Genomic DNA, 15231 nt, shown 5'->3' with positions numbered 1-15231 from the left:
GGGAAAGCCCTCATCAGTGCTGCCATCCCATGGAAAAGCCTCTCTGCTGGGATGCACTGCTTGCATACTGCACAGGCCGTTCTGCCTGGCTGCACGCATCTCCACAGGGTATCAACGTTTCTGCAGCCCCCACAAAGCCACTGGAGCAAGGGCACCCCAGCAGCACAGACCCCACACTGAAGGGATGAGGATTGAGCAGGCTGCATCCCGTGGGGCTGCACTACGCTGGCAGGGCTTGGCAGCACAGAGCCAACACCCCCATTGCTGCAGATGGTTTGTAGCACGGAGCACACAGCTCTGTACCAGAGTCTGGGGAGCAAAGCACATCTGGTTCTGCAACGATGATCACTCTGGCAGGGACCCAGACCTGCTCAGAACACGTTCCTGTGGTCACCAAGCTCTAGACAGGGGGGAACCAGGGCAGGACCCTATGCACCTGGGATGCACGCCCCATCCATCACTCACCAGGCTGGGGTGTCGACCCCCCAGGGACATGACAGAGGCAGGGAAGGCCTGGCCCAGGCTGCCCACAGCAGCACTGTGTGCGGGAGCAGAGCCCAGCAGCCCATGCATGTCCCCGTGGTTGCTTGGCATGGCGGCCGTCTGGCCCACGGCGTGATTCCTCAGCACGTGGATGGCTTCGTCCAACCTGTCTTCCATTTTATTTTGCTGGAAAGAGGGGATGGAGAAAGAAATCTGTTAATCTCTGCCAAGCCAGCAGCCCCATAAAGTTGTGCTTAGGCTGCAGGGCAGATACAGGGGCGAGCAGCCTGACCCCAGCAGTGCCACCACCAAGGTGTCACAGGAGCAGCTCTGCTCTGACACAACTGGGCTGGACCTGGCGGTGTGGATGGGGGTCAGGAACCAGTGCCTAAACCTGCTTGACCACATCCCAACAAACATCACTCCTGAAGGTCCCTTCCAGCCCACACCACTCTGTCACCCAACCCTCCCCCTTCAGGTCCTGATCCCACCATCCAGGGACACAACGAAAGGAGAAGAGGAGCGAGGAGATGTTGCACTTACTAAAGTGTGGAGGCTCCCTTCGTAGCTGGGAGATAAGGCACCCTGTCCGCCCGCTCGAGACCACTGGGATGTGCCTGGAAATAAACAGGGACAGCTTGGGACCGGGCACAGCAGCCGCTAGGTGGGGCTGGAAGCTGGGCCACCACGGCATGCATAGGGACACCGTAACACTGCATGGGGCCTCACAGGCATGGAGCAGCAGGTTGGTGGCTTTGCACGGCACACTGAGGGTATGGGCTTTCATCAGGCACTGAAATGGTTTTGCAGCAGCTCTGGCTGCTTCCCAGTTTATACTGGGTTCATTCCATTAGGAAGGAAAGCCAGGGACAAACTTCCCGAGCCCCACTGAGATGGGGTGCAACAGAGATGGGGCTCCCCCAGGAGCTTGGGGGTGGCAGAGATGCTTTAGCTTGCTCCCCTGCTTTTAAAAACAAATGGGATTTGGTGAGATTTGCCCAAAGCGTAGGGATTTTAAGGAGGGTTTCCATGGAGCCGATCTGGGAAGTGCCTTACAGCAAAGCTTCTGGGCCTCTTTAGATAAGGAACAAGACTTTCACCTACCTGCAAGGCCCTGCGGGGAGCCGACCGGTGTGGAGGGGTTTGATGAGAAGTTATTGCTAGAGTGATCTGGGGAATAAATCTAGAGGGAGAGAAGCAGGGCGCAGTCAGCAGTGCTCAGCTCTGATTTAGAACTCCCCCAGTGCTGCTGCACAGAATGGTGAGTGTCCCTCCTGCCCCACTGCCAGCCCTCATCCACCCCCAGCACCCAGTGCCTCTGCCCTGCACTATCCCTTCTTGGTTTCCCACGCTGGAGGGAAGCTGGAGCCCCCCAAAAATATGGGGTGCAGTGCTGAGCCCTCCTCAAAGCACCAGGTAGAAGCAAAGGCCCCTGTGCTGAATGGGACAGGGGCAGCCTTGAGCTCTGACAGCCCCATAGCAGAGAACGCCGTTCTCAGTGGGACAGTGCCCTCCAGTTTGCAGCAGCACACGTAGGGACTGGGCACCAGGACCCACTGGTCCCACCATGAGGGCTGTGTGGGTCTGGGTCTGCTCACGGGACTGCAGTAACACCCCGTGCTGCCTCAGGCATCTGATTAAAGGGGCTTTAGCACAGCGCCAGGACTCGGGGTGGCAGCTGTGTTTGTTTGAGGGTGCAGAGGTTCCCCCAAACTTCTCACGCGTCCATCTTCCCACTGCCTAGATGGTCCTCGGTGCAGAGGGAGGTCTGCAGGGGCAGGGAACAGTCGGGGATGTGCAGCAGCTCTTACTGAAGCTAGTGCCTTCCCAAGAGCGTCTCCCGAGCTCCCAGCCGTGGTTCCTCTGTTACCTGTTGAGAGAGGACACGGACATCACTGGCAGGGCACCACAGAGCTGCTGGGACAAGGCACCTCGTATAAATCCTTCTCGATGTGTTTCCCTTTCTCTGAGCAAATCTTCCCCCAGGAATCCAGGTCAGGATGCTCATTTCCCAGGGAACACGAGTTCATTTCGCTAACACGTTTTGTAACGGGCTCAGCAGGGTCAGAGATTAAAGCACCCAGGGGTTTAATGCAGCATCTGAATGGTGCGTTTGGGATTTGGATGAATGGCTTCGCAGCATCACAGCATCTCCAAGTGCTGATTCCACAAGACCTGGGGCTCCTCCCAGTCCCACTCAGCTGCTTGGCAAAGCCCACATCCACCCCCTCCCCGCTCCCTGGGGGCTGCGCAGGCACCCAGGCAGGGGTGAGCTGTCCCCTGTGACACAAAAGGGATCAACAGCGTGCAGATACGCAGAGATGGGCACCTCCAGCCCTGATATTGGGGCTTTGGTTTTCCAGCTTGGTCCCTGTGTGTCAGTAGGGTGCTCTGGGAGGGGGGGGGCACGTACCCATCATGGTGTCGGTCCCACTGATCGGCGGCGTGTGGCTGGAGACGCCATATGGGGTGGAGGCAGAGGAGAAGCCTGACACGGAGGGCAGCCCGCCATTCACCTCTCCTGAATGCAGCTGGTAGTTCTGGAGGGAGGGAAGAGGAGGGTTAAGGGGGGTCCTGGAGCTTCGACCACCGACCCGACCCCAACAGGGGGCGCTGGGGGGGACAGCTGGGGACGTTACCATGCGTTCGTGCTGATGTAAACTGTTGAAGCTGGCGGACTGCGGGAGAGGGGAGGAGGAACTGCCCAGCATGGCCCCGTAGCTGGACTGGCTCATGGCACCAGGGGAGCTCCACAGGTCTGGCGAGTTGTGAAGCCCGTCTGGAAAGAAAGGAGAAGCTGTGAGCGGGGTTAGGGGTGCTGGTATGCATCCCATAGCCTGAGCAAGGACTGCATCCATCCCCACTGCACCCTGCAGGGCACAGGGCTGCTCCAGCCCTGAACCAATGCATTGCAATCCCTCCCGTTAGCCACTCCATGTCTCAGCTGCTCACCTGCCATATAGAAGGCTCCGGGGTATACAGTGCTGGGAGGTTTTGAGGGAGTGTATCCAGCCGGATCCCTGCTGTAGTCATCACCTGAGTTGGATGGATACACCTGCAAGGCAGAGAGGGGCGAGGAGCAGAGCGTCACCCCAGGGCTCAGCACACCCTGCATGGGTGACAGATGGGGACAAAGCAATGGAGACAGCACTGAGTGGAGCAGCCCAGGGCTGGGGATGCAGGGCAGGAGCCCAACAGCCCCTGCCTTCCCGGAATGGCACCCAGCAGGCTGTGCTGGCCCCAGTTTCGGTGCTCTGCTCCAGTTCCCGTTTTTGCGGTTATAGCTTTTTATGAGCAACCACAAACCCCATCGTTTCTGCATGCAAACCCGCGCCCAAGGGCATGGGATGGGTCAGGGTGGTGGTGGGGACACAGCAGGCCTTGGGACCTCATCACTGCACCCCAACCCCGCGCTGTGTCTGCTGGCGAACCTGCAAGGGCGCAGCTCTGCTGCACTGCAGTACTTCAATCGCACTGCTCTACACCTGCAACAGCACAGCCCCAAACCACAGCCTCCACGGGGACCCCAAACCCCTCCGGCAGCACCTGAGCCCCATTCCGTGTGCTCATGCACGGGGCCAACTGCAAACTACTGAAAATAAGAGGTGGGGGGGGGCACGGCCCCTTGTGCAGGATGGCACAGGGCGCTGCCAGCTTTCAGCCAGCTTTCAGCAGCTCTGCTCAGCTCTGTGATGCAAAAGAGAAGATCTGCTTTCCCAAAATGACCCAAACTCATCCCAGAAAGCCCTTCCAGGGCACCAAATGGCAGCGGCTCCGATTTCTGAACTCAAGAATTCAACACGCAAAGAAACCGAAACGCCACTCGAAATTACGTGAGAACCTTTCCTGCAGTCTATTTTCATCCCCCCGGCCGTTCATTCCGAAACCACAATCTGATTTTTTTGGTTGGTTTCGATGCCCCCGAAAGCAGAGGAGGGCGCGGGGGCTCCAGGAATGCTGCTCGTGGAGAGCAGTGCTTCCACGGGATGGGATTTGGGTGCTCTGTGCCCCCACCCCGCACCCAACCCACCCCCTCTGACCCCTGGCTGAGAACCCTCATCGGTGAGGGCAGAGAAAACCACTCTCAATTCCCCTGACTGCTCACAACGCTGAGAATTTCTTCTTTTTTTCTCGGATGGGGGGTGGGGATGGATTGAAAAAAGCTCTGAAATGCACCGGTGTTAAAATGAAATACTTCTTTTTCCCTTTGTGCCCCCGGTTCCTGCTTCTCAGTGCTGCTTCTCTCCTCCTGCTTCCCCTGTGCCACGTGGTTTCCCCCCATACCCATCTCCATCCCCAGGATGAGGCAGACCCCCCCCCTCCTTGCAGTCATCAGCCCCACCAGCCCCCCACGTGGCTACGGGGCTCCTTGGAGAGGGGGGGGACGGACTCTGCCCTACATCAGAGCTGGAAGCAACTGGTCGACATTTGTGGCAAGAAGAGGGGGAAAAAAGAGAAATAGAGGGAAGGGGAAAACCTGATGGGCGCAGGCAGCTGCCCTCCAAGCTCAACACCCCCCCCCCAACCCCCCAAACCCCAAGATTTGCTTTCTGCACCACGCTGTGCATGCGGGGCCGGTGGGCAGCGCCAGGTTGGAGAGAGAGCGGGTGAACGGAGGAGGAAGAGGAGGAGGAGGAGGAGGAGGAGGAAGGCTGCGAAGAATTGAGAATCCGGCAAATTGACTTTTCCTCTAATTTGATTAAATAGCGGGAGCTGGGACGGGGGAATCGAATGAAGCACGTCTAATGGGCCCCGCGCCATCTGCCAGGGCTTGGCGCCCGGCCAGCGAGCGAGGCAGCTGCGTGGCTGCGGGGAGGGGGGATGGGGGGGGGGGGGGGGGGAGCTGAGCAGGGCCCCCGCATCCATTTAATGCATCCAGAGAGCCGAGGAGGGGAAGAAAACACAGCGAGAGAGAGAGAGAGGGGGGCTGCAAAGAGGTTTTGCTTCGGCTGCCGATCCCACATCCCCGACCCCGTCGCTCCCCAAACCCTACAAGTTGTTGTGGGATCCCCCAAAGCCCGAGTGCTTGTCCCAGCGTTGGGGGAACGGCGGCCAAACGCCGCAGGAAGCGGTAAATCAGCGCCAACCCCCCCCTTCACAACCACCTCCCCCCCCCCTTCGACCTCCCCTCTTCCCCCCCCGGCCCCAAACCCCGGCGTCGGCCTCGGGGACCTCCAGGTGAGGTCATTTCCTCCAGTTGGAACTGCCAGCACGGCGAGGGCCGGCCGGGGGCCGTGCACAAAGCCCCAGAGCTGGGAGCTGAAGGGATTTATAGCTGCGTGCTTCTTGGTTGCGTGCTATTATTATTATTTTTTTTTCCCCTCTTTTCCTCTCTGTTTTTTCTGGTTTAAATGCACCAAGCCGGGTGGGACCGCAGCAGACGGAGAGCAAACAGAAGGTTGAACCCACGGAGGATGAGCACCGAGCCACCGACCCCACATTGGGATGCAGCCCAGCTCCATTCCCAGCGTCCCACCTCTCCCAGAACCACATCACCTCACTCCATCCAACCCCATCGGGGTCCCCAAGCTGTGCCACGACCACGAGGCACCGTGTGCCTGCTCCACGTATCCAAAGCAGCTTCGGAACTGCACATCCAAGCACTTTATTTTGAAGGAGAGGCTTTGGAACCTGTTTGTTTTGCATGGGCTCCAGCGATAACACGGAGCGGGGCCGCAAAGAGCCTTTGATGTGCTGCCGTTTGTCCCACCCCACCTCCCTCCCCCTCCTCCCCATACCACTTAGGTGTGGATTTCTCTCCCCCAGCGTGGAAGTTCAACAGCACAACACAAAGCAGAGGTCACTGCTGGGAAGGAGGGAGGTGGGGGGGACCCATTAAAAGTAAAGGTGGATGCAGAGCACGCGTGGCGCTGAGCTGCCAGCACGGGGCTGCTGTGTTCTGCTGCAGAACCCCACTGCCTATGGGGTGCTGGAATAGCTGGGGTGCAGGTGTTGGTGCTGACACGTGCATGGGGCCAGCAAACACCCAGCGGCTCCTGGGGGCATCGGGGCCCCCTGAGCAGCACCAGAGTGACAGGGAGCTCCCCAGCACCTTTGAAATCTGAGGCCAACAAAGGGCCATTTGTCAAAGCAACGCTTTCCCCACATGGCAGCCGGGGTTTGGGAGCTCTGAATTTCACACACACCACGATTTTCTGCAGCAAGCTTTTCCCTATGAAAGCAGAGTCTCTTTCCTTACAGCTGGGATCCTGCAGTTATAGGCTCCCCCCCGGCAGCACAGGGTGCAGTGCCACATCCCTCAGGTCTTTTGGGAAGGCTGCGTGGCCAGACAGCTCCCATGCTCTGCATCCCCTCCTCCCCAGCCTCTTTTCCTGCAGATCCCATTACTCCCAGCCACAAAGCCATTGTTCACTTTATTCCCCTCCAACAGCCATAGGAGCATGGCTAACAGATTCCTGCAGCCTGCTTGGCTTTCCTATAAAGCAGCACAGGCAGTGCACACACCTGGAGCAGCCCCAGCTGCCCGCGTGCCTCACGGCTGCTTTGCTTTCCTCCTGCACTGAAATCTGACCGTGCTGAATATCCCGTTGCAATGGGGCACTGTGATGTAACCTCAAAGTGATGGGGGTGGGGTGTTGATGGCAAAACCCCTCTGTCTGTGTTTGTGCCCCCAGCCTGCAGAGTTTCCCTCAATCTCCCACGTGGGGAGGGGGTGGGAGAAACCCTTCCCTTTTCTGTGCACTGATGCTTTGCTGGAGTTGGGGGTTGGCAGTGCTGGGATTGGGGTGCAGGGATGGGGGCCCCAACCACTCACCGAGGAGGGGAGTCCAGGAGGCACCTTCCGAACCTTTTTGGGCTGTCCATCTGCTCGGGAGAGAAGGAGAAAGGATGGAATCTTTTGAAAGGGAGTCAGCAGGAGGGCAAACAAACTCCAGCTAAACCAAAGGGCAGAACACACAGACCCCGAACGTCCCATGGCCAAAGGAGGGGCAGTAATGGGAACGAGGAAGAGCCTTCCAGCCCTTCATCCCATACGTAATCCCTAACTGTATTGCTGGTTGCATCCTACAAGATGTTTTTCAGCTCATGGTTAAGAAAAGCCCTACTGAGGGGCAGGAGACAGGGGAAATTCATCGTAGGATGAACCGAGGCAAAAAGAATTCATTCCCCAGGCTGGCAGCACTATGGAGCAGCACTGTCTTAACGTGGCAGGACCGAAGTGGATGCCTTTTTCTAAAAAGCACTGGAAGGAACACACAGCACCAGGTCACTTCTGGTTTCGTTTGTTGGGGAAAGCTCAAAATAACAGCAGAGAGATTCTGGTGGGGGTGTGGGGTGGAACTGTGACAAAAAACACAAATTCTGGTGAACTGGGCTTCGTCATTCGAAAATGGGATTCGCACCCAACCTTACCCTTTGTTACCAGCAGCAAAGTGCCCCATTTCCAGGTGGATGCCAACATGCACAACTGCTGCTCCTGGTGATGGCCCTGAGGTTCTGGGGGTGGGGGGCAGCCCCAGTGCTGTCACATTGCAGCTCCCAGAGCCCCAGTGGGGACCAGCAGCCCCCACAGCCATCCCAAAGCAGCCCCAGCTTTTCCAGGAACGACCACTGATGTGTGATGCGGCCTGAAGTGTTTATAGAAGAACCTCAAGCCATCTGCATCTGTAACCCAACCTGACATTTACTGGAAAAAAGGAAATTCCAAATGACTGAGAGCCCAAATTCCCATATATATATATATATATATATTTTTTTTTTCCTTTGGAGGGGGAGATATATTAAACCAAACGACCAATAAAAGAGCTGATGCCAGATGTGCAGCCAGGTGAGCCCATGGCAGCAGCAGCATTGGGACTCGCCCTGTGGTCACCCACCCAAACCAAAGCAATGTGCCCACAGCAACGTACCTATGCTGCTCTCAGCACCTCTCCTGCGAGGATTGTTGGGGTAAGAAAAATACTGAGACCCCCCCTTCACTCCAGTGGGGGAAAGCGTGCTCGGACTGGCGATTCCCATTTCGCTGGGCAGGAAACCAGTCTGCAAACAAGGAGAGGGAGAAAGATTTGGGTGAGGATGCTGGAAAAAGCATTGAGCTCCCTTGGGGAGAACAGAGCTGCCTTTAAGCACCTCTCTGCAGAAAGCAGCCAGGGGAAAAAGCAACAAGCCCAGAGGCCAGGAGGAAAAATCAACACGTAAATACAGGGGGGCTGAGGGGAGGTGTGGGGGGAAGATGGGTGTGCAAGAAGATGAGGGGCTTTCATGCCATGCGTTCTCCCTGCTGCCCAGGGATGCACTCAGCAGGTGCTGGTGACCCTTTGCTATGCCCTGAACACCCATTTGATCCCAGCTGCAAGAGATGGGAGAGGTGACACCATCAGTGACCCACCTGAGTCCCACCCTGCCCACAAGGCCACAGCCACGATCCCAGTCCATGGCACCAGCCAGACCCACTGCAGAGCTGCCATGCTTTCACTTTGGTTGCTTTTCTCTTACGTTTTATCAGGGAAAAGTGAAATCCCTCTTTCTGAAATGAGGAAACTCCTCCCCTGTGTTTATCCAAGCTGACCTTGGGGCGCTGGGAAGAGCAGGGAAACAGCACCCAGCCCAGCCCCACTGCTGGCTCTGGGACTGAGCTCTGTGCCTCTATAGGGAGTTCACAGGGATGGCAAAGGGCCTCCGAGCCACAAAAGCTCCCTTTGAACCATCTTCAGGGGCTGAGCTGAAAGAAAGGAGGGCTTCAAGCTTTTGAGAAACTGGGAAGAAAAATGCGCTGCTCTTAAAGCACGGCCTCCTCCAAAAAGGGGTCGGGGAGGGAAAGAGGAGCTGTGTGTTCACAGCTGGTGACATTCCTGCAATCTGTTCCACTGGTCATGTTACCTCTGTGCTGAACGCTCCGGCGTGGCCAAGCAGAACAGGAGCAGAATGGGAAAGGATGGTGGTGGGCAGGTAACCCCAGGGGCACTGAAGTTTGGGGGTAAATTCCCCAGAAATGGGCACTTTTCTGCCCCGTCTCTCCCCCCAGCGATGCTTCCTGAGGTTGTTCTGTGAGCAGGCAGCCATAAATCTGCCTCAACGAGGGCGTCGTGGGAAGGAACAAAGGCATTTCGGGGACAATTTGGGAGGGGGGCACTTTTCCAAAAATAAAAAACACCCAAACAGGTCAGAACCCCCCTGCAGAATGGAAGCAGCGGAACTGCAGGCAGCACTGCGATGAGAGGGGTTGGTGTCCCCCCACATCCAATGCCCCCATCCCACGCTGCCACCCGATCCAGCCCCATGTCCCTGCAGCCCCATTTGCCCACCCTGTGTCTGTTACCTTATATCTCCCCCCCCCTCTTCACAAAACCCCAGCAAAACCATCACATTAAAAAGCCCGGCTTGGCATCCATCCCGTTTTTATTTTAGCAGCTTCAGTGGTAAATTAAATCCACTCTGGCACGGGCAGCCAGCACAGCTGTTTCAGCAAAGGAAACATCCTCAGTTCAGAGAAGAGGAAATTATGACAAATTTGTGTAAAATTAAAACACGTAATGTGTGTGTGTGTGTGGACATGGAGAAAAGAAAAGCTGGCCAGCTGAGGGCTGTGCCCCTCCATAACGCCTTGCTTTGCTCCCCAGCCCCCAGCTGCGTCCCCCCCTGAATGCAGTGATGAGCCACAGGTCCTGAATGCCCACAGACCCAAACACTGCCTGCCCCAGCGAAATGATGGCACAGCAGCACAGCAACCACGGCACAGCTTCTCTCTTTGGCAAAGAATGAGGTGCTGGCCAGGGAGGGGTTTTGCTCCTTCTCGTTTGCAGCCTGGCTTGATGTGATGGTGGTGGTAGGGATGGAGGTGCCGGGGCTGGGATGGGAGCAGGGAAAGCAGCAGTGCCAAGGCTGGCAGCGGGATGGAGAACCCCCGACCCCAATCCCAGCTCTGACAGCTCCTCCCCTGAGCCCTCAGCACGCACCAGGCACTGCGCAGCCCCTTCTGAGCTTTGCAGCACCTCGTGCCCGGAGCTGCCAGCAAGCTGTTGACCCCTAGGCTCTCACACAGCAAAAAACTCCACGTGTTCTACCCTTACCTGGCTCAGTCCTGGCATCCCGGCGGCGTCTCTTCCAAAAGTGGAGTACGAGGCTCTTTCACCGCTCTTCCCTACGGTGGAGAAGAAACAGAAACGACGCTCTGTGTGATGGGGAAGCAGAACCCTGCACCCATCCCTCCCCGTCTCTGCAGCAGCTCTCCGTGTGCCTGCAGGAAGCAGGGAACAGCAGCGCCTTTAAGTGAGTGAGAGGCAGGGCTCGGTCCACAAACAGCAAAACCCCAAACCGGGGAAGTGCTCGTGGCCATGGAAACTGGCAGTTGGAGGCCAGAGCGCACACACACACACAGAAAAAAACCCACCCAACACAACACAAACCTCCAGACATATTAAATAAAAAAAGCACAGAGTTTGGCAGAGGCAGAGAGAACTCAGAGCCAGGAGGGAAGGAGCAGGCTGCATGTGCTTCCCATACAATGGGACACTCCATCTTGGTGGGGCTCAGCTCCCAGCCCTCGTGGATTATTTCCTGCCCCCTTTTTTTTTTGCTGGGTGCTCAACTTTCCAAAGGAGAATGCATTCAATGGGAAAGTTCCCTCGCTCCTCACTTCAGCCCCAGCCCACAGTGTCCCCAAGGCCCTGTGCCACCCATTCCCATGTGCACCCCATGCACCCGTGATGCCTTCTATTGATGCTCAGCAACCCTCCCCCCCCCTACCCCCCACCCACACAGTGCTGAGAATGCTGCTGTCACGGGGGGGGGGGGGGGAAAGCACAAAAAATAAAAAGAAACCCAAGACATATGGTGAAATGTTTCCATCCTGAGGTTCTCACAGACACCTCTCTGGGGAGCCTGGTATGCAGCACCCATGGGTGCTGGGGGTGAGGGAGGTGGGACCCCTGGTCAGCACAAAGCAACAGTGATTGCTATGAGTGATGCTGCTGGGGAAATGGAGATGGTGACCCAAAGGTTGTGACCAGCAGCAGGGCAGCCCCGTTCCGGTGTGGGGAACCCACATGGCTGAAGTTGGTAAGTGATGGGGCCACCCCAAAAACCCCTTCTCCAAAATGGGGGTGATGGCATCCTGCCTCCCCGCGCTGCTGCAACGAGCAAAACCGTCAGGGGAGGATTTGGCCAATCTGCTTAACCTAAAGCCCTAAGATGGAGGATAACGCACTGGGGCCACACTGAGAGCTCTTGGGGAGCAGCTGAAGACAGTGGGGAGAAAACTGCCCTGGGTCACCCCCCACAACAGGAATGCGATGGGCTGCTCGGTCCACAGCCCCCAGCACTGCTTCTGTGCAGGGATGGTGAGCTCAGCCCCGTTTTCTGAGCGGTCCTTGAGCTGCACAGCCAATCCTGAGAGCCCCAAAGGGATGGGGTGACTTCAGCCTGGCCCTGCTCCTCCCATCCCAACGGGCAGATGTGCCAGGCCCTGCTGCTGCCTCGCTGCAGAGGCTTAAACATTAAGTAAACAAAGGTCAGGATGTCAGAGGACAGATCTCTTAAATGACCTAATTTCTAAAAGAGCTTAGCAGCTATATTTGCTGTGGTGTGACACAAATAGCTCAGCAGGTTGTGTCACTGGGAGGATCAGGGCTGCTCCTGAACCAGAGGGAAACCAGGGCGATTCCAGCCCTCTCCACTGCAAACCCATCTCTGTATCCACCCACCTGATGGCACCCCGATCCCAAACCCACCACGGAAAGCAGAACAGCCATATGACAACTGTGAGCATCAAGTCTGCTCTGTGCCTCTCCCCAAACCTGCTGCTTTTCATCTGATGTTTGTTCTTTTGTGCCTCGTTTGATTCATGTCAGAAGCAAAGCGTGCCTGGTACCAGCAATCTGCTGCACGCTTTGATCAGCGGCGGTGTGAGGGTGGGAGGAACTTCAGAGGGAGAGGCATCCCCCAGCCCTGCACCAGGATAATGCAGAAAGAGGAGAAAATCTCGGCTGCAGAGATTGTAAATTTAGTTGGGTAGGAAAATGGGGCTGGAGGGTGGCTGAGAGGAGGGATGGCAAAGAGAGGAGATGGCAAAGTGGAGGGATGGCAGAGATGGTAAAGAGGAGGTACAGCAGAGGGAAGGGATGGCAAAGAGGAGGGATGGTGAATGCTGAGGAATGCCAAACTTTGGAGGGATGGCAGATTTCTCTGCTCTGGGGTTTGGCACAGCCTGGAGGCTTTGGGCAGGAAATGGGACGAAGCTCCAAGCAGGCAACATGGAGTGGGATGGAAGCAGCTCTCAGTGCAACGTGCCAGGAATGTCCCCGAATGCCTCCTCCAAACAACTGAATCCTGCTATTCTAACAGCATTCAGGTGGACAGATAGCAGGGAAAGTTAGGGAATAAATCATTACATCATACACCAGGATCCCTTTTCGTGGGGAAGACACTGAGGCTGAGCAGGAGCGCCTCCCCTCCAACAACCTCAGCAGTGTTATTGAGTTGTGGGTTTGCCTTTTCTCCCCTCAAGTCCCAGTTGCAGACATGCAAGGGAAAGGGACTCAATGTGCCCATAGATTTGGCCAACACCCCCTGAGCACCTGGGTGCTTCCCAGCACCTCCCCAGCCCTGCTAACTCCATCACAACTCATCCTGGGGAGGAAGGATGAGCAAAGCCCAGGCTGCAATAGGAGGGAGGGGGGAGGATGTTAACAAAAACCAGGGGAGCAGCAACCAGCCCCATCCGCAGGCAGATTAAAAGTATTGTCCAGGAAAAAAGCACAATCCACAACAGCTCACAATGTGCACAAGATTAGAGACACTCTTCTGAAAAGAAGCTAATTACTAGAAATAATTACTAGAAAGAAATCTGTTGTGGCTTATCAGTTTCCCCCCCCCCCCGTTTAAGCAATGCCTCCCCAGCCATCCGCTCCCTGCTGAAAGGGAATGGTGAAAGAGCGACTGATTTGGAAGGTGGGTGATTTACAACAAAAAAATCCCTCCTCCCTCATCACCCACCACCTCGTGCCACCCGGGGGGACCTTTTGGGAAACCAGGGAGTGACAGGGAGGTGACATCTCCAAAGCTCACACTTCCCTCCCACTCTGCTACCGCAGTTGTAGGCAAAAAGATTGGGGTTTTGTTTTTTTGGGTTGGTTTTTTTTTTTGACCCTCTCTCCTTCCCTCTCATTTTCCCTTGAAGATTTTTGCCACTTGAAAAGTTTTCAGCAGCAGTTTGGTAATGAGGAAGAGAAAGCTCCACCTGTGGTCTTCCTCCATGCTGCTGTTTTCAGCGTAAGAGTGCAGAGGCGAAGCAAAACCTACGTATTTATCTTGGATCCTGCTCCAGGGTTGGTGTTTTCTCCTTCAACCACATTCAGTTTTAGGAACAAAAGTGACTTTGAAATGGCAGGAGGCCCCTGCCCCTCCTATCTGCTATTTCCCAGCTCCTGGTTTGGTGGTGTGGCTCTAAGTGCTCTGCCTGGAGCCAGGGGCATTGCCAGCACTCATGGGGACGGCGCGGGGTGTTGGTGCCAGCGTGAGCTGCTCGGTGGCAGTTGGAGGATGTCACCCATTGGGGCACAGAGGCTCTGGTTCCACGTGCTGGGGAGCAGCCAGCTTGGCAGCCACGCTGTTTGCTAAGCACTGGGAGCCCCAGCTTTGAGAGGAAGCCAAACGTGTCCTCTCCCTGCACACATCAAAGGGGAAAGCTCTGTGTTCCTCCCCAGGCAGCTCCTTCTCGCCTGGAAGCTCTTAGGGCTGCCTTTGCTCCCGGCATGGGAGGGTTCCTGCCCCAGCTCATGCCCCAACAGACCCTGCTACATGACATCAAGGCTCCCCTGGCTTATGAAGAAACATCTCTTCTGCTTTGCTTACATCCTCCCGGGGCAGGAAACAAGAAGGAATCACCTCCCTCGCTTTGCTATCTTCAGAAGTTGAAGGGCAACCAAATGTAGCAGAGCTCAGAGCGAGCCTCGTGCCACAAACACAGGCAGGAGGAGGAGGAAGAGTGCTGACAGCAGCTTCCCAGTGCCACCCTGCTCTTCTTCCCCTTTCTGACCTGCTCCAGAGGAGGAACCTCTGTGCCCAGTGGGGATTTTCTGTTTCAAACCCAATGCCCCTTTCTCATTCCCCTGCTTCCAATCAGAGGGTTCCACCCACCACCGCGTGGGCAAAGGTGGGGAGGACTAAGCCCAATTCCTAATGCCATTACAGCTCTCTAAGTCCTTCAGGGTGGATATTTTCTGCTCTTAATCTCTCCTTCCACTCTAGGGGAGAAGGAGATGGGTAAAGTGCCACATGATCACTGTAATGGGCACAGCAAGGTGTGCTGTGTCCCTCGTGCCACCCAGCACCCAGGGGGCAGAGAAGGTGGACAGAGAGAGTCAGAACACAAGACAGAGTTCCCCAGATCCCACCACAGGAGCAGGGAGCTCTCTGCAGGAATCACACTGCCTGGGGCAGCGGGGCTGTGGGGCAAAGCCCCCTGTGAGCCTATTGTGAAACCTTAAGGATGAGCTGTGCCTGTTCTCCCTCTCTCCACGCCTCTCCAACCCTGATTAGCAGCTCCTCGAGAGCAAACTCAGCCCTTCCTGCACCAGCACAGCCAGAATCAACCTCTGTTACTGCCCTCGAGTGCTACTATAAAACAGGGAAAAATAACTGTGCCCATAAATACAGTGGCTGCCGTGCAACATTAGGTGCTGATGAGACCCTCTGGCCAACAGCTGCTTTAACCACAGCCTAGACAGCAGCTCTTCTGGAGGAAGCAGTGATGCTGGATGGTGAAAATGCTCCCAGGAAGTGCATGTT

The 15231-nt window shown here is 56.3% G+C and overlaps 1 protein-coding gene across 21 annotated transcripts in view; it reads right to left on the bottom strand.

The window, feature by feature from the left end:
• TCF3 (transcription factor 3) overlaps window positions 1–15231 on the bottom strand; it is a 57180-nt gene that overhangs the window by 10316 nt on the left and 31633 nt on the right. For 12 of the 21 annotated variants that reach the window (XM_052702756.1, XM_052702759.1, XM_052702760.1 and 9 more), the window contains 10 exons: window positions 10515–10585; window positions 8355–8484; window positions 7259–7311; window positions 3436–3538; window positions 3123–3262; window positions 2897–3023; window positions 2205–2353; window positions 1588–1666; window positions 1027–1100; window positions 466–669 (listed from right to left, as the gene is read on the bottom strand). In XM_052702756.1, the coding sequence (XP_052558716.1) occupies window positions 466–669; window positions 1027–1100; window positions 1588–1666; window positions 2205–2353; window positions 2897–3023; window positions 3123–3262; window positions 3436–3538; window positions 7259–7311; window positions 8355–8484; window positions 10515–10585 (1130 nt within the window). Of the gene's footprint in view, window positions 1–465; window positions 670–1026; window positions 1101–1587; window positions 1667–2204; window positions 2354–2896; window positions 3024–3122; window positions 3263–3435; window positions 3539–5979; window positions 6142–7258; window positions 7312–8354; window positions 8485–10514; window positions 10586–15231 lie in introns of those variants that run through there. The other 9 variants (XM_052702764.1, XM_052702767.1, XM_052702769.1 and 6 more) reach the window with 4 other exon arrangements.

The sequence above is a fragment of the Tympanuchus pallidicinctus genome, unplaced genomic scaffold (assembly GCF_026119805.1).
Source record: "Tympanuchus pallidicinctus isolate F22 unplaced genomic scaffold, pur_lepc_1.0 scaffold46, whole genome shotgun sequence".
Taxonomy (NCBI): domain Eukaryota; kingdom Metazoa; phylum Chordata; class Aves; order Galliformes; family Phasianidae; genus Tympanuchus; species Tympanuchus pallidicinctus.
The sequence above is the reverse complement of the archived record's forward strand: the minus strand, read 5'-3'. Positions and strand labels throughout refer to the sequence as shown.